General features: G+C 44.6%; 1 protein-coding gene across 3 annotated transcripts in view; it reads right to left on the reverse strand.

Annotated features, from left to right (window-relative positions):
• Positions 1-19,136, reverse strand: part of Pip4k2b (phosphatidylinositol-5-phosphate 4-kinase type 2 beta) — a 31,895-nt gene that overhangs the window by 4,444 nt on the left and 8,315 nt on the right. The window contains exons 1-9 of one of the 3 annotated variants that reach the window (XM_071603766.1): positions 16,045-16,229; positions 15,221-15,318; positions 13,388-13,484; positions 10,595-10,747; positions 9,382-9,528; positions 8,377-8,415; positions 7,770-7,883; positions 868-1,126; positions 217-320 (exon numbers count right to left, since the gene is read on the reverse strand). In XM_071603766.1, coding sequence (XP_071459867.1) covers positions 217-320; positions 868-1,126; positions 7,770-7,883; positions 8,377-8,415; positions 9,382-9,528; positions 10,595-10,747; positions 13,388-13,484; positions 15,221-15,318; positions 16,045-16,062 — 1,029 coding nt within the window. In that variant the 5' untranslated portion in view covers positions 16,063-16,229. Of the gene's footprint in view, positions 1-216; positions 321-867; positions 1,127-7,769; positions 7,884-8,376; positions 8,416-9,381; positions 9,529-10,594; positions 10,748-13,387; positions 13,485-15,220; positions 15,319-16,044; positions 16,230-19,136 lie in introns of those variants that run through there. The other 2 variants (XM_027924636.2, XM_027924637.2) reach the window with 2 other exon arrangements.

The following is a 19,136-nucleotide window of genomic DNA, read 5'->3' on the forward strand; positions in this document are numbered from 1 at the left end:
GAGAAAAAACAAGTTGTGTTTATTACCCAGACTGGCAGGTGGGGGTGGGGTATGGATGGGCAGGGGACACAAGGCAAGGGAGCTCTGTGCTGGGAAGGAATGGGGTGGAAGAGCACTTTCTAGAGCAGAAGGCCCAAGGTCTCCTCCTGGGGGTCCAAGGGTGAGTACAGATGTATCCCACTGGGCTGGCCCTGGAGGAAGAAAGAGAGCGCTCACCCCATGCTTCACTGTTTTGGCAGCGTGTGCAGCTTTCTTCTTAGCATCATATGGTGTGAGGATGTCAATGATGGCCATGAAATAGACCTCCTTTTTGGGGGCACCTGAAATGTGAGTAGAAGCAGGAAAGGAGGAAGAAGTGGTAGGGAGAAGAGCCAAGAGCCTCTGGGGCACACCCATGATCCTTCAATTGAGGTTCACATTATCCCTATCACTTTGACGAAGAGACCAATGGGTCCTTCTCAGAAGCTTTCACATTCTAATCTTATTTGATCCTCACAGCCACCCCATAGGGACCTCTTACTTAGCATCAGAGATGAATACCAGCCCCCCAGACTGGGCAGGCCACCTCAGGAAGCAGTTCACATGTCTCATGTCCTGGCTCTACTCAGTATGCTTAAGGTCTGTCCATCCTATGGCCAGAGCAGGGCATGCCTCGGTCACTCAGGACCAGTGCAGAGGGGAAGGCAGGCCTGACAAATAGAACCCTAAGACCCAAATTCCTGTGGGTGACCGCTAAAGAAGTCTTCAAGCAGAAAGAGGCCAAAGTCGGCCTCAAGTTAATGAGGTGAAGGTGGATATCCACCACCACTGCCCAGACGTCTTGCCCTAGAGGGGAAAGCGGGCAGGCCAGCATAGGCTCCTACTTACTTTCGTGGCTTTTCATGGCATAGACATCAACAGAGGGGTCGAACTCCCCAGGACCAAAGAACCGGGGAAAGCTGAGGAGGTTGCCAGGGCTATCCGGAGGTGTGCCATAGGAGCAGAGCAGGTTGCTGCCCGCCCCGTCGTTCTCACATTCCTCGTCCTCTGCCCGCTCCTCCACTTCCATCTCCTCCTGCTCAGCCCGGTCCACATCATGGATGCCTACCAGCAGGCTGTAGTCCATGATCTTTAGCTGGGCCAGGAACTAGGGAGGGACAGAAAGATGGAAGGTGTTACACAGGCCATCCCAATGGCATCTGGAAAGGGGGAAAAAGGGTTTCTTTCAACTCAATTCTACACACGGTTATGAAATAGACACTGACTCTGCCCTGGTGAGCTCATGTTTAACAGGGATGGCTATCCCACGGGGGCAAAGAGGTGTGGAAACTGACAGCAAGGGCTAGAAGGCTTCCTTGAGGAAAGGCACTAAGGCTGCAGAATGAAGTAGTAGTCCAGATGATTTGGGACCCACTGAGGCCATGAGTTGAAAAAAATGTGTGCTACACTACTACTTTCATAGTGTGCTACACTATGAAAGAGGCTAGAGAGGCAGATGAAACACAGCAGAGTCTTTCAAGTGCAGCTCTCATTACGAGTCTCGACCCATTATGAACCCAATGTAGTGGGCTGGAACTAGGACTTTTTAAAAATTATAAAATAAGGGGCTGGGGTTGGGGCTCAGTGGTAGAGCGCTTGCCTAGCATGTATGAGGCACTGAGTTCGATTCTCAGCACCACATAATAATAAATAAAATAAAGGTCCATTGACAACTAAGAAAATATTTTTTTAAAAAAATTATGAAATAAGCCAGGTGCAGTGGCACACACCTGTAATCCCAGTGGCTTGGGAGGCTGAGGCACGAGGATTATGAGTTCAAAGCCAGCCTCAGCAAAAGCAAGGCAGTAAGACCCTGTCTCTAAATAAAATACAAAATAGGGCTGGGGATGTGGCTCAGTGGTCAAGTGCCCCTGGGTTCAATCCCCAGTATCCCACCAAAAATTATTAAATAAGATAAAACAGAATAAAAAATATCAGCATGCAGCTGCAGTTGTGGGTCAGTAGTAGTACACTTGGTGTGAGGCACAGGGTTCGATCCTCGACACCACATAAAATAAATAAATAAAACAAAGGTATTGTAACCATCTACAACTAAATATGTGTGTGTGTGTGTGTGTGTGTGTATCAGCCTGCATAACATGAAATAAGAGTAGATAGTGTGGGGCACAGTGACACATGCCTGTAATCCCAGCAGCTTGGAAGGCTGAGGCAGGAGGATCACGAGTTCAAAGCCAGCCTCAGCAGCTTAGTGAGGCCCTAAGCAACTCAGTGAGACCTTGTCTCTAAATAGAATATAATAAAGGGCTGGGGATGTGGCTCAGAGGTTAAGTGCTTCTGGGTTCAATCCCCGGTACCAAAAAAAAAAATAGAGAGACAGTGGGACCACAAAGATCAGGAAATAACACCAATAGTTAACAAGTTAACAAATGGGATGGCATCAAATTAAAAAGCTTCTGCACAGCAAATAATTAGGACTGTAAAGAGAGGAATGAAAGAAGTAGAGAAAATTGAAGAAAAATTTTGCTAGCTACTCTTATGTCAGAGGAGTAATATCTAGAACATATAAAAAAGTGAAAAATTTAACACCAAAACCCAAATAACCTAACTAATAAAAGGAAAAATAAATTAAACAAACACTTTTAAAAGAGGAAATACATATGGCAACAAATATATGAAAAAATATTTAACATAATTAGCAATCAGAGAAATGCAAATCAAAACTACAGTAGATTTCATTTCACACCAGTTAGAGTGACAGTCATAAGAATACAAACAATAATAAATGCTAGAGATGATGTGGAGAAAAAGGAATACTTTTCCACTGTTGGTGGTATCATAAATTAGTACAACCACTACGGAAAAGTAGGGAGGTTCCTCAAGACTAGGCATGGGACCACCATACGACTCGGCTATACTACTCCTTGGAATGTATCCTAAGGGATCAAAGTCTTCATACTGTAGTGCTCGATACATACCCATGTTTAGAGCAACTCAATTCTCAATAGCCAAACTCTGGAACCAGTGTATTTGTCCATTAATGGGTGAATGGATAAAGAAAATGTGGTATATATACACAATGGAGTTTCATTCAGTTGTAAAGAAAAATGAAATTTATGTTATTTGCAGGAAAATAGATAGAACCAGAGACCATATGTTAAGCCAAATAAGCCAAACTCCTCAAAAGTCAAGGATTGTATGTTTTCTCTTATGGAAGTTAGAGAGGAAAAGGAAATGCGGGGGTGGGGGTGGAGATGGGGGTGGGAATCTCATGAAAATCAAAGGGAGATCAGTAGAGGAAAGGGACCAGGAAGTAGAAGGAAGGGAGGGAGCAGGGAAGTGCTAGAAAGTGACACTGGCCAAATTATGTTGTTATAGTGTGTCCACGTATGAATATATAACAACAAATTCCATCATTATGCTCAACTATAAAGAACCAATAAAAAAATACAGAAAGAGGAAAAAAAAAGAGCAGCTGGTGCTCCAGTTGTATGTGTGTGTACTTTGTTGGCTACAATAAAAGGTACTTCTAACGGGGGGTAACAGGCAAAGTTTGAAAAACTATACAATTTGGCTTCTTTACCAGTCAAGGTAAAAATGGAGAGAAAGAAAAAGGAACACCACATAAGAATGACAGAGCCAACCACCATTCTCACCCATTTCCTGCAGGCAGGCCCGGCTGTGTGGAGCTGGGGGAGAATCCTGGACCCGCCCCTGGTACCATAGGCCTCCCCTTGCCATATCTCAGTTTCCTCATGTGCACAATGAGTGCTGTGAGCAGGATGGTGTCTTCAGTTCTTCGTTTAGGTTTTCATAGCTTGAGAATAACAAAGCTTGTGGGAATAACACCGGATGGAACTGGCCAGCCGGCATTCCAAATCAGCCAAGAATGAGAGTCTAGTCACCATCAGACATGTGCCAGGTACTGTGCCATGGTTGCAAACAGCCTGCAGCACCAGGAAACTGTCAGACCAACCACTGTGCTAGGGGTCTAGGAGGAGCACCTTCAGAGAACTAGAATGGCTCCAAGCACAGTCTGGAACACAACCCAAAGCACAAGAAGCCCCAAGGCTGGGAGATCAGCAGAATCTCCTTAGTATAAGATCAATAGGTGGCATGACCACAGCACCCCTGGACAAGGTCTTCTCAAGACTAGGGAAAGGAGGAGCAAGGGTTCCAAGAAGGACAGAATCCATGAACACCACCCCCAACCACCAAAGAATAATCACAGAGCAACAGGCACTGAGCAACATGCACTGAAAACAAATTAGCTGAGTAAACTGCCTTAAATTCATATTAGAACCAGGAAAGAGTTGAAAAAAGACTCAGAACAAACTGAGTTATCAGAGCATAAAAGACAGAATGAAGGAACAAACATATGAGGGTAAGGAAAAGCTTCCTAGCAAAAAGGTTATTAAACCCATATTCACAGTAGCATTATTCACAATAGCTACAAGGTTGAACCAATCTAAGTATGATGGCCAGTTTTCTTTTGGGGGACAGGTACTGGAGATTCAACTCAGGGGCAATTTACTGAGCTATATCGCCAGCCCTTTTTAAATATTGAGACAAGTTCTCAATAAACTACTGAGGCTGGTCTTGAATTTAAGATCTTCTAGTCTCAGCCTACCAAGCTGCTGGAATTACAGGCATGTGCCAACATGCCCAGCATGATGGGCAGTTTTGTGTCAACTTGTGTACCCAGTGACCTGGACTGGACATTTGGTCAAAGCATTAATTTTGGAGAGTCTGTGAGCATGTTTCTGGATGACATTAACATTTGGACCAGTAAACTGCATAAAGCAGATTGCTCTATCCAGTGTAGACTTTCACACTTCATCCAATCAGGTAAAGGTCTGAATAGAATAAAAAGGCTGACAGACTCTTCCCATGAGCAAGAGGGAACCCCTGCCTGACTTCCTCCTGGCTTTTGAACTCAAGGTAAAAATGGAGAGAAAGAAAAGGGAACACCACGTAAGAATGACAGAGCTAACCACCATTTTCACCCATCTCCTGGCTATAATCAGCTTGCCAACTATAAATCTTGTCAGTTGCCATCATCACATGCGCCTATTCCTCATAATAAATCTCTTTTTATAAAGAGATCTATAATAAATCTTACTGATTGCTTCTCTGGAAGACCCTAACACACCAGTGTCCACCAACAGATGAATGGATAAACAAAATGTGGTATATAACACAGTTGAATATTATTTAGCCTTAAAAAAGAAGTTCAGATACATGCTACAACATGGATGAACCTTGAAGACATTATGCTAAATGAAATAAAGCAGTCACGAAAGGACAAATATTGTATGATTCTACTTATATGAAGTTCTTAAGTAATCGATTTCATAGAGACAGAAAGGAGAATGCTGTTTCCCAGTGGCTTGAGGAAGGAGAGAATTGGGAGTCAGTGTTTAATGGGGACACAGTTTCAGCTGGGGAAGATGAAAAAATCCTCAGATGGAATGGTGGAAATGTTTGCAGAGCAACGTCAGTATGCTTGATGCCAATAAGCTATACACTTAAAAACAATTAAGATGATGAATATTATTATACAGATGCTCCTTAATTACAATGGAATAATCCAGGAAACCCATCACAGGTTAAAAATATCTAAGTCAAAAGTACATTTAATACAGCTAACCTACTAGACATTATATCTTAGCCTCACCTACCTCAAACATGCCCAGAACACTTACATTAGCAATTAAGTGTGACTTAATCATTTAATACAAAGGTCATATTAAGTGTCAGAAGAGCTCATGTAATTTATTAAATACTATATCATACACTACAAACTATCAGCTGTTTATGCTCATACTGCATGACTGTGTGGGAATCTGAGCTCACTATTGCTGCCCAACAAAACAAGAGAGTAACCTATTGCACGCTGCTAGCCCAGGAAAAGAGCAAAGGCCAAACATCAAAACATGGTTTCTCCTGAGTGCATTTCACTTTTGCACCAATACGAAAACCACCATAAGCAAGGGACTATCTATAAGTGTTTTTTTTTTTTAAATATTTATTTTTTAGTTTTAGGTTGACACAATATCTTTATATTTATGTGGTGCTGAGGATTGAATCCAGTGCCTCATGCATACTACAGTCTACCACTGAGCCACAACCCCAGCCCCTATGAGTGTTTTATGACAATAAAAAAAGGTTGGTTTGTTTGTTTTTGTTTTGTTTTGGTGGTACTGGGGATTGAATTCAGGGGTGTTCTACCACTAGGTGACATCTTCAGACATTTTTGTTGTTGTTGTTTTTAATTGTGAGGCAGATTATCACTACATGCTGAGTTTGGCCTTGAACTTATGATCCTTCTGCCCAAGCCTCCCATATCACTAGGATGACAAGTATGCACCTTTAACTTTTACAAAGTTTATAACAACCAGCCAGGTGCAGTGGCACACACCCGTAATCCCATCAGCTCGAGAGGCTGAGGCAGGAGAATCGCAAGTTCAAGGCTAGCCTCAGCAACTTAGCAAGACCCTGTCTCTAAATAAAATAAAAAAGGGACTGAGGAGGTGGCCCAGTGGTTAAGCAACCCTGGATTCAATCCCCAGTACAAAAAAATAAAACAAAATAAAATAAAGTTTATAGCAACAAACTTAGTGAGACCCTATCTCAAAATAAAGCAATAAGGGCTGGAGATGTGGCTCAAGTGGTAGCGCGCTCGCCTGGTATGCGTGCGGCCTGGGTTCGATCCTCAGCACCACATACAAATAAAGATGTTGTGCCCACCGAAAACTAAAGAATAAATAATAAAAAATTCTCTCTCTCTCTCTCTCTTAAAAAAAGGAAAAAAAAAAGCAATAAAAGGGAAATTATCTGGAAGACTCTATTACAGCAAGCATCCACCAAAAGACGGGAATATAGCTCAGTGGTAAAGCACTTGCTTAGCATGTTCAAGGCCCTGGGTCTGATCCCCAGCTCCACAAAAACAACAACAACAACAAAACAAAAAAATCCACAGAGGAGGCACTATGTGTTATTGTGGTCCAGACAACAGAATCAGTTTTGAGCACGTGGCTCCACTGGAGGAATTCCTCCACTGGAAGTCCTGTTAAAATTAGGAGTAGCTGGGGAGGTAGGGAATCAGAACCAGAGACAGCCTCTTTGTGTGTGTGTGTTGGGGAGTGGGGGGTAGGACTAGGGGGACTGAACCCAGAGATGCTCTAGTACTGAGCTATAACAACAAATAGAGTCTCACTTAATTGCCAAGGTTGCCCTTGAACTTGTGATCCTCCTGCTGCCTCAGCCTCCTGAGTCACTGGGATTATAGGTGTGCACCACTACACTACTCTTAGATCTGGTTGATGGATCATTTTTTTTTTTTCAGTTGTTTATGAAACAGATTTTTTTTTTTTTTTCATGTGGTGATGAGGATCAAACCCAGTGCCTCATGTGTGCTAGGCGAGTGCTCTACTGCTGAGCCACAACCCTGATGGTGGTGTATCTTAACAGCTGGTTTCCACTGTTCTAATGCTAGATGCCCTTTCTACTATGGGGACACCACCAGAAGGTGAGTTTGAAGATGGGGACAGAGAGAGACAGGGAAAAGCATTCCCAACATTTCACAGCACAAATGGTAGGTTTCCAATAATTGTCCACAGGCACAACCTTTAGGTGCAAACATTTGCCTACACTGCTCACATCACCACCTTTCTTTTGTCTGTGCTCCTGGAAAGGGGTGAATTCTATTTTTCTGAGGGCTGAACAGGCTCCTATTCTGAGTAAACGAGGGACCCTGTCTAGTCATGGTGAAGACAAGGCTTAGGAAGTACCTCAACATCCCGCTTCAGTTTCTCCAGGAAGTTCTTTTTACTCTCTTCTCCCACATGCAGCTTCTGTCCTTCATTGAGGAAGTCATTATCTTTGAATGTTGGCAAGTCCTTGGCCTGGAGAGCAACAGCAGCATTAGGTTAGGTGGGCTCACTCACTTGCCCCAGGGAGAACGAGCTGTTCTGCTGAGAGCAGTGTGTGCAAAGGGAAGGGGTTTCTTTTTAACACAAGATGCACAGTTTGCTCATTAGCAGCACAGGAGCCTACAGGCCCAGGCTTTGGATAGGCAGGAATGGCAAATATGTGGCATATGTCAGACAATGAGGACTGACCAAAGGATCCTTTCATGCTGAACCTGGACTATGCCAGAGCTCAGAATGACTCTTGCTGAACTATAACATGTAAACCGTCTCCATCCCGGCAAGACCATAAAGAACCCAGAGAGAGCAGAAGTAAAAGGCTGGAGACTGAGGCCTATACCAAGGTCAAGCAGGTGCTTAGTAACAGAAATGTACTGGTGAACAGCTGCATGTGGGAGGGACAAGATGGCCAACAGAAGGTGTTTCTGATTCCAAGCAACCCTTCCACATTTGCTCAGCGCCAGCATACCTTCTCTTTGTCACTTGCTTCTCTGGCAACAGTAGAACCCTGAAAGGATAAGAGCCATCAGGAGAAGTTCAGCAGAGGCAAACTCCTTTGAGCAGACAAACATGCACTAGAGTTTGGGGAGAGCTGGCAGGTGAATGGAAGTAGGCTGGTTAGTACCCTAGAGGGGCCAGGAGGCAGCAACTTGTCCACTCACTCAGCATAGCCCACTTACAGAGCTCTGACTACAGTTACAGAACTTTCAGTCTAACAGGGGACATGGACATTAAACAGTGAGTACACAATTCATCAATTCATTATAATGGTGCTAAGTGGTATGGGGAGGAGACACTCTGACACTATGAGAGCATGTAATGCAGGGGATGCTCCTGGAATGGGGAGGAGCAGTGGCCAGGGCCTACTTGCTGGAAGCAGCAGCATGTGAATTGAAGCTAAGTTTAGGCAGCCCTAATGTGGGGGAAGGGCAGGGCTGCTGAGAGGGAACCTATTCAGGCAGTATATGTAGAATCCTGGAATGGGAAGGAGCATAGGCACTGCAGGGATGCAAAGAAAATCAGTGTGGCTGCAGCAGAGGGAGGGGACAGCAGTATGAGGTGACAGAAGTCAGGAAGCCTGGTTCAAGAACAGTGGAGCACCCTGGTTCACAGCCCCAAGTGCATCCTTCTCAAAGCTTAGAAATGGACTTGCACTGTCACTCCACAGGGCCTGTACAGATGTCAGAGTATGAGCATCAGCATGGCCTGTCCCTGCTCTGCTACCCTGGGTGTGCACAATTCACAGACAGGAGTTGAAGAGTATCTATTGTTATGTACATATGGTACATTTGTCACTGTCATCTGGACCTCAAGTAAGAATGGTCTGTAAGAAGCAGGCACATCAACTCCCAAGTCACTTGTCATGCCAGTGCATGTGCTCTAGCTTTCCCAACTAGGCAGAAGTCAGAGCAATGGCCTCTCACAGCCTCAGACATAAGGTGACCACACTGCTGGGAAACACAGAGCCCTTTACCTTGAGGTCATACTTGCGGTGTACAGTGAGACGATGGCTAAACACATTCCTCGTGACCACCATGTATGTTTCCACGCCGTCCACAGTCAGGCGGTACATGCCCAGGAACTGTGGCAGAAGGGTGTTACCATGACACTCCACTATGAACTAGAATGGGAAGCAGGAAGACAGGGAAGGTTAAGGAACATGAAGGTGCCGAGCATGGATGGGGCTCTACCAGGCTAAAATGTTCCCCAGCTCCCTGGATTCTACTTCTAGACTAGTGGTTTTTTCAAGTGAGTTCTGTGAAATAATAGGGGTTGCTCAGACTTACAACAGGCGACAGCCACCCCACATCCACCTGGCATGGCAGAGTGAGGTTAGTTGAGCAGGCAGTGCAGAGTCCCTCCAGGAGACCACCTAAGATTTTTTTTTGTGGTGTTGGGGATCGAAGCCAGGGCCTTTTGCACGCAAGGCAAGCATTCTCTCTACCAACTTTGCTATATCCCCAGCCCGCCACCTAAGATTTTGTTTGCAATAGGATTACACAGTAGGACAATCATGGATCCAGGACTTGCTCTCCTCTGTCAGCCTAACGTAGGAAGGCCAAAGGGCAGAGAGGAGCTGCAGAGGTAGGGATGGGACCCAGCGTCTGGGAGAACAGAGTGGTCCCACCCAAAGCTCTCATTGCTGAAACCCCCCAAAGACCAGAGTTCCCTTCACCACTCTTCTGGTGTCACAGAGAGAAGGCCCAGGCAGGCTTAGGACAGGCACCCACATGGCACCACAGTACTCCCTGCTTTCTCCCTGGGCAGGTTCCAGAGGAGTGGAAAGATGGAATGGGAAGGAATCAACCCTGCTGCCCCACCTCTTTCAGAAGAAGCAAGGCAGATGCCAGAGGATGAAAACTCTCCAACTCAGACAACAAAAAGCTGTTCAACTGGGACTGAGTCAGCAACATGCCTTTGTGGCTCCTTTTCATGGGCTGGGGCTGTGGCTCAGTGGTTAAAGCCTTTGCCTGGCATGCGCGAGGCCCTGAGTTCAATTCCCAGCACCATAAAAAATAAAATTGGCATTTCACCTCACAGAAACAGGGAGAAGCTACTGCTTGGTTATCAGGAAGCATTTGCCACTACTAGAGAGGACATGGCCCGGGTCCCTGAGAAGCCCACCAGGGGTCCCCTCTCCTTCTTCTAACCCATTCTCCACTGCCCAGGCTTGGGACTCACCATACCTGGTGGTATTTCTTTAAGATGTTGTGCATCTCAGCCACATCCTCACTTGACACAGTCTTGATGACAAAGCGTCGGTCATAGGTGGTAAGGAAACGCGTACCACACCGGCCCTGGCTGTCACTGTTGATGGGTGCACTGCGTGTCACTGAGTTCTGAGAGCCCAAGACAAAAGCAGCTGGTTTTGGAAAAAGGCATAAAGATTCTTTTCTTCTTCTTCTTTCTTTCTGCAGTACTGGAGATGAACCCAGAGCCTTTCACATGCTAGGCAAGCTACACTATAGTCCTAGGATTCTGACTTTGATTCTGAATCTTCTCTGATGGGCTGGACTGTTCAAATGTCAAAAATATTACAACAGAGCGTTCCCAGATGGGACCTTATCCACCTCTTTGTTCTTGAGGTATTCATAACCCTTCCTAGAATCTTCCTCTACAATGATAAATTGACCCTTACAATCTGCCCCTGATCTTAGACTAGAATAGAAAGAGGACTATGAAGTGTCATTTCATCTTGATCCTAGAGAGCTAGCCTACAAACTAAAACAGCCTCAGATTTGAGGGGGCTGATTCTAATCCTGACCCTATAAACCATATTACCTTAGGTGAGCCATACTTCACCCTGAGTTTCCTCAACTGAAACACTAGGAGGCAGATCGAGTGGATTTCTCCAATCTCTTGAGTGACAAAGACCAAGCTTAGGAAAAACGCAACGGGCCTAGCATAAGGACACAATGGACACAGTCACCTCTTTTCCCTGTATTAACCCTGAGGCTCAAAAACCCTTCCCAAAATGGGAGGCTGATCCTCAACTTTTGGTCATCAACCTGCCCCCTCATCTCAGCTTCCTGCTCTTCTGTGAATGACTGGAAGGCAGTTCTGGTAGACTTTCTGGCTCTGCCCCTACTCAATCTCAAGTCCCCACTAGGATCAGAGAGCAGGAGAGATGGGGGACTATGTGAGTTGACCAAAAGCCATGTGTTCACACAGTAGACCCCTGGGAGACAAGGCTGAGGGGAGACCCCAGTTGTTCCCAAGAACATGGAGATCCACTCATAGAAGTGCCTCCTTTCCAGATCCCTGCCTTATCTCTTACTGAGGATTCTACTTTCTACTGTCACCCAATGACTCCTCAAAAAACCATATGGGGGGCTGGGATTATAGCTCAGTTGGTAGAGCACTTGCCTAGCATGTGTGGGTTTGATCCTTAACACCACATAAAAATAAAATAAAGGTATTGTGTCCATCTACTATAAAAAAACATTAAAAAAACATGGGGGGGGGGATAAGCGCCATCTTCATGGAAGAAACTAAGTCTGAAGGGTTGATGGGCTCTCTATGTTCCTTGGAAAAGATGCTAAATTAAAGGAGCTCCCCAGAAATAGGACATCCCCAACCAAGAAATGCTGAGCAGGCTGCATGAATGAGTGACCTCTCTCCATGCCTGTGCCTCTGCCAATTAAGACTTGCAGCTGTGAGCCCAGGTGGAGGTGCAGTTCTGCCTGCCTTAGGTCCAGGCAGCTTCTTCCCACTAAATCACTGGTAGCCCATGAGCAGAGGCCCTGCCCAGAATGTCAGCCCTGCTGCCCTCATTTCAGTCTTGAACAGTCATGTGCCCATCAGGCTTTTAGAGGAAAAATGCAGACATGGGATGATGTGGTGAGATAGTCCAGGGACGAGGAAGGAACCAAAGGAGAAAGAAGGCGTCCCAGCAATTTGGGGTTCCAACAATGGCAAGAAGTTTTTAGAAAACCTCAGGCTCCAGACAGGTCATGATTTACTTCAGGGTCTGATCCTAGCAGAGGCGGATGGAGGGACCTCACAGTACTTCTTAGATGTGGACATTCCTGGGTGCTCAAAGCCCTGAGATCTCCTCCTCCTTTCACATACCCTCAGCCTCCTAGTCAGGATATCGTGTCTATAGCAGGCCCTCAGAGTGAAGGCAGGGAGGGACATTTGTGCCTGAGGCCCACTCTGCTCCTGTGAACTTTGTGAAAGGCTTACTGGGATTGAGTGGCTTACTAGGATTGAGTAGGCATCCGTTTTAGATTTCACTGTGCGTGTACACTCCCCTTTTTCCACCACAAATGATTGAAAGTCAGCTATGTTTTGAAAACTATAAGGTGAAGTGAAAAATTCTCCCACCTTTACCTCTAGGCTATCTGCTAGGGGAAGAAGGTCCAAAGAGAAGGGCAAGGTATAGAAGGGACTGAAGCCAGACTGAATGGACTCTGAGTCAGACTATCATGTTCTGATTTTGGGACTGATTCCTCTCAACAGGCTTCTAAGACAGTATCGCCCCTGAAAAGGGCAGTTGCCCTGATATGCCTACCCCACTCCCACCACCAGGATAGGGGACAAGTTTAAGAGGTGACACTCATACCTGGGAAGAGGTTACACTACCCTTGAAGTCTTCCTTTTCTAATCTGTCTTATCTGCTTTAAGAGGCCTCATCTCTCGCTGGCAACAATTCTCTCTCTTAAGTCAAACTACGAGGAGAGGGTTCTTCAGCCTAGACTGGGAATGTCAGACTGAAATGAAGCAGCTTCCACACATCCCTCTCCCTCCCACTATTCACCCTCCCAGGGACAGGAACGTGAGCTGAGGCATCCTCAGAAGCACATCTAAAGCCCCTGTCCCTCCAAGAGCCCAGCAGTCCTGGGAAAGACTGCATGAACTAGAATAAGATGTGACAGGGGGGACACATGGACGGCTGATGCTTTTTCCTCTATTTGTCCTGTGGCTTCCTGACCCCACTCCATTCCCAAACCTTCCAGGTTTTACTAGACAGCCCGTACCTGGTAATCCTGATCATCAATCCCAAACCTCTCACGGAGATTTCGGAACACCATCGGGCAGTACTCCTTAAACTTAAAGCGGCTGGGGAGGTTCTCCCTAGGGAAAGTAGAGCATCACTCAGCTTCATTCTGACATCAGAACTCCTCAAATTGTGGCCCACAGACTGCCCCAACCTGAACAATCTTTCATGCTTAAATGCTGATTTCTAGGTCCTAGGAACTCTGGAGGTAAGTCTGGAAATCTGCATTTTTAATAAACACTGCTGGTGATTCTAAGCATGTATAAACTTAAAATTTTTACACCTAAGCCAGGCCCAGTGGTACACACCTATAACCCCAGCTACTTCGGAAGCTGAGGCAGGAGGATGAATAGTTTGAAGCAAACTTTGCAAAACCCTGTCTCAAAACAACAAAAAAAAGTTACGTCTCTATTCACTTTGTAAATATTAATATAGTCATATACTTATGGCTTGTGTACTTTTCTGTATGTGTCCTTCAATAAAATTTAAAGGAGAAAAAAAAAACTAGCCCTGTGAAGTGAGACTGTGTGTAGGGCGTACCTCACAGGCACTGTAAGTGCTACCGCAGGTCACAGCATGTGAACTTCTGCTGTGAGGCAATATCAGTCTAGAGGGAAAGACTCCTCTCACCAAAGGCCTCTCTCCTCTGGGGATGTTCCTACTGAAACATCCTGAATGGGTATTCAAGACATCCTGCCCTGGGCTTCTACTGGGATGTAGGAAAAAGTGAGGTATGAAGAGATGCCCGCTCAGTTAACTGGGATCCCATCTTTTAAAGCCATGTTTGCTGACTTCTGGCACCAATCTATACCCTTTCCACTCCTTAGACTGATCAGAGGACTGGATCCTGAAATGGCTGGTGGTACACTGCCACCTCTGGAGCCCTGGGCTTCTAGATCAGAATCACCTCTTTTTCTACCTGAGTGGAGATCTGCTTCTCCTTCCTTAGGTGGCCACTTAGCAGGTGGCAGCTATGAAGACAGATGGCTTCTAGAACAAGATATTATTATTAACGATGGCAAAGAGAGAGAGGCCACTAAGGGATATTCTGAAATCAAGCTTTTCCTCTGAGCTAACAGTCTGGGACTAGTGGGGTGACAGCCTACCTGGTAAGGTGGTAAAGGCTTTAGGACAAAGGAGAATAGAACCAGGATGGACATAAAGAAAGGAACATAGTAAATAGCAAAGGGTCCCTGGGGAAACAGTAGGACAAAAAAACAAGGCCTCAATAGGGCTTAGAGCAGGCTCCCAACTGTACCAGGTGAGATGGCTACTGAAGGGTCTCCAACAATGTCTGAGACAACCTTCAGACACTGGTGATATTCCAAGAAGCTACAAGGGACAAAAATAGGAAGCGTTACTTTGGGTAGTGCCCTTGAGCACTATGCTTAGCCTGTTGTTTACACACCAGTCAGGGAGAAAAGATCTTGGCTCACTGCAGGCCAGGAAAATGCCTGGATGATTCCTGCCTCAGACCAAGATCAAGATAGGGCCACTACTGAAGCCACATACTAGATACCCCAGCTCCCAAATCGCTCATCTCTCCAGAGCTAGCCCTCCATGAATCACCCAGGACCTAGCCACACATCCCAAGAGAAACTGGAGGTGTCAGATAAAGAAATGCATTGACCAGAGAATGCCATGGAGAGAGAATGTCATTACAAATGCATTTTCCCAGCCAGCTTAACAACTCTGAGACAGATGCACTATTATACTCTGCCAGGTGCTGGCGTGGCCCACCATGCATGAGGCTACAGAGGTTTGAAGGAAAAAAATGCTCATAAAACTTGAGCCCACTCAGTAAGCAACTTACTTATTGAAGAGATGATTATCCACCTTGATCTTGCTGTAGGCTTTGAAGTCATCTGGCATTAGCATGACAGGGACAGGGACATTGCTCAGCTCATTGATCTGTAAAGCAAAAGAAGAGGGAGGTCCTTGAGATAATATGCTATCATGTGGAATGCCACCATCCGTCTACAGATTCCTTCCTTGTCTTTATTTCTGCCCTTCTCAAGTTCCCAACCTTATGTCCACCTGTTGAAATTCTCCCTCTAATAAGGTACAGCTCAAAAGGTACCTCCTTCATGAAGCTTTCCACAGTACTCCAGACCATAAATAAATACTCTTTCCCTACTTGGAATTCCTGAAGCATTGTATATATCCTTCCTTTGGCCATCTCACAGACATTACATATTGTAGTTAATGTAATTAATAAACTTCATGGGCCTGTTAGATTTCAGCTAAGCAATACTGTTATTGATCTTTGGGGGCTATGCAGTCCTTGGCACCACAAATTAAAACATGGCAGTTACTCAGTATTTGTCAAATGCAATACATGGATCAATGAATAAATGTCCTCCAATCTAGGTGCATATTAATTAAAGCCTTTGAACATCCTCATGCAAATTGTGGGCTATTCAAAGCAGGAAAAAACATGGGTGGGTTTGTATAGGTGTGTAACTTTGTATCTCCAAAGTAAAGGGTTAAACTTAAAGGGAACAAAAGAGGTAGACATCTCACCCCTGGTTCACTCTGGCCCTCTAGCAAAAGCAGGGCCAGTTCCCTATGTAATAGCTTGCTTATGCTGAACTGGCGAAGACGGATTAGGATCCCTTGCCCCTACTGTATACAAACCTTCTCAGTGTCTTTCATCCCCCTTCAGAGAGTTGGCTTCCCATTGGTACAGAGCCGAGTGGGCAGATCCTGCTCTTCCCCATCCCATTTAGCCTATTAGTGGTCTAATTAGCCACAGATGTCCTCTTCCATCACTAAAGAGTATTTGACATTTGACTCTCAACCCAGTTGCCATTAATGCATTCAGAATTTATAGAGGAAACCTTAGTCCTGACTTAATGGATTGGGGGTTGGGGGGCAGAGCCTTGTGTCTCCCAGATACCTTTCTTGCAAATCCTATTATCTCAATGATGTGGCAGGGAGGGAATAACCTACAGTCATTAGGACTCCTCCAGGAGCATAAATGGGGAAAATGGCATTTAATTTGCTGCCCTTTTTATGTTTCAAACTTTTTTTTATTTAGAAATACCAGAGGATATAGAAAGTTCAAGTTAATGCAGTCTGGGGAACCATATCTTCTCAGAGTTGGTTTAAAAAAAGCCAGTTCACTCATCGGGAAGTTGAGGAAGGTGGAGGAGTATATGTATACAAAGAAGGGACAGTGGATAGAAATATAAGTTAAGGGTGTGGTGGAGACAACAAACTGCTGGCAAATTTGACTGACACAGACAATGAGTGTGATCCCATTTACATGAAACTCCAGAACAGGAAACTACAGGAAAAAATCACCTAAGAGGCTGTCTGGGTAGGTTGGAGGTTGTCAAGTGTAAAAGGACATGAGAAGTATAAGGTGATAGAAAAGATCCATGTGGGCTGTGGCTGTGGCTCAGGAGTAGAGCACTGGCCTGGCACGTGCAAGGCCCTGGGTTCGATCCTCAGCACCGCATAAAAGTAAATAAAATAAAGGTATTATTTCCAACTACAACTAAAAAATAAATATTAAAAAATTTTTCCAAGGGCTGGGGATGTGGCTCAAGCGGTGGCACGCTCGCCTGGCATGCGTGCGGCCCGGGTTCGATCCTCAGCATCACATACAAACAAAGATGTTGTGTCCACCGAAATCTAAAGAATAAATATTTTAAAAATTCTCTCTCTCTCCCTTTCTCTCTCTCTCACTCTCTCTTTAAAAAAAAAAAAAATTTCCAACATCCCAATCTGTAATGACCTTTATCATTAAGCCCTCCCAACAGTCAAATAAAACAACCATGCCAGCTCATTCCAGAGGTGATCATGAGAGAGCTTGACTGTCAAATCTGTGCCTACAGAGAAAACCATTCCACTTCCTTATTTTTCTGCCAACAGAAACAATTCATGATGGTGGTACCACTTCCTTTTTCCTGGTATATCAAGCCTGACTCTGAGAGTTAAAGGGGAAAAAGAGAAAAAGAGATTCCAGGTTCTTAAGCAATTCACCTTTTCTAGCTTGTCCCACTGGATCACAGTATGGCTTCACACCAAAACATTACAGAATCCGCTACGAATTGATTCTGGTTAGTCCAAGATCCAAATTTAGTACCAAAGTCAGGGATTGATACTAGGAGAACCAGAAATGATTAAAACACTTACTTGAGAGAGGTCAACTGTTCCTTAGCCAGGGTGAATTAGTCTCACAGGACCTATTAATTATTTATTATCTCTCTATTCATTATTTCTCTGTGTAAACTTTTTTTCTTTTTGGGGGGGGCAGTACTGGAGATTGAACCCAGAGGCACTTCACCATTGAGCTACAGCCTCAGCTCTTTTTACTTATTATTTTGAGCCAGGGTCTTGCTGAGTTACCCAGGCTGGCCATGAACTTGTAATCCTTTTGCCTCAGCCTTGGGAGTTGCTGGGATTACAATCATGTGCCACTATACCCAGCTCATTTTTACTTTTGATTATAAGTCTAATAATAGGAATTTTTAAATTCAAATAATATATTGGTGGACAACCCATGAACCTCAACTATATAGACTCACCCCTTTTTTTCCAAAGGGCCACATGTAGATTATTCACTCTAGATATTAGTTATACTTTTATTCTTGTACCAGGGATTAAAACCAGGGACATTAAACCACTAAACTACATCCCCAGACCTTTTTGAAAATTATTATTTTTTATTTGAGAAAGGGTCTGGCTAAATTGCTTAAATCCTCCCTAAGTTGCTCCTGCCTCCCAAATCACTGTATATTTTTCACTTTTCATTTCTTAGTTGTGTTAAATTTTATATCCTCAGAGTTCAATTCAATTTCATATGGACAGGAGTTATTGAAAAAGCTACTATATGCTTCATTCTGTGGATGATATGTGTGTGTGAGGAGGGGTGCCAAGGAGAAAGGGTTATGTACATTAAAGAACTATGAGGCTTATGCTCTAATCAAGGAAATGAGTCAAAGCAGTAAACAATCTTAAGAAGAACACGGGACACAGAGGAGGATAAGGTTAATATGATCAGAGGATCAGACCCCCTGGCCCTCACACATCAGGCTACAAACAGGCACCTAAGTCTTTCCCGGTATTGCCAAGAGCACTCAAAACTGGAAAAATCTATAAGATCATGTTATACGCCTGCTTAAAAATCTTCCATGGCTCCTCATCAACCTCAGTGTAAAGTTTTAACCTGGCATTCAACACCTTCTCTGATCTGGCTTAGACGATGTCAAACTTCTACTCAATTTATGACATCCAAGCACTGTCTTAGAAACTGGAGAGACAAAAAACAAAAGATGTCCTCTGTTTGGCTGTGAAGACAGACAACAGTAACTAATACAATCTGACGTGTGCTATAACTGCCTAGGAGATGGAAAAAATAGATTAAGAAATGATTGATTCTGGGGTAGGGGTGTAGCTATATAACTGCAACATGTGAGAGCCCTGGGATTGATCCCCAGCACTGCAAGGAAAAGACAGAGAAGTAAAATAAAAGAAAAAGAGAAAGGATTGCTTCTGCCCAGGAGTAGGAATGAGGGAACTGATTGCTAATGGAAACTATGGAGAAATAAATTTGAGAAAGTCCTAATATTATAGTTCCCCCCCACCCCCCCAAAAAAAAAGACAGGAAAGGAATCCTAGGCCATTGGAACAGTGAAAACCAAGCCTTAGAGTTATGAAATATACTGCCATTTTAAGAACGGCGAGTACATTATGCAGGGGCATTTGGATAAACAGAGGGC

This window comes from Marmota flaviventris, chromosome 17 (assembly GCF_047511675.1).
Source record: "Marmota flaviventris isolate mMarFla1 chromosome 17, mMarFla1.hap1, whole genome shotgun sequence".
Classification (NCBI taxonomy): Eukaryota; Metazoa; Chordata; class Mammalia; order Rodentia; family Sciuridae; genus Marmota; species Marmota flaviventris.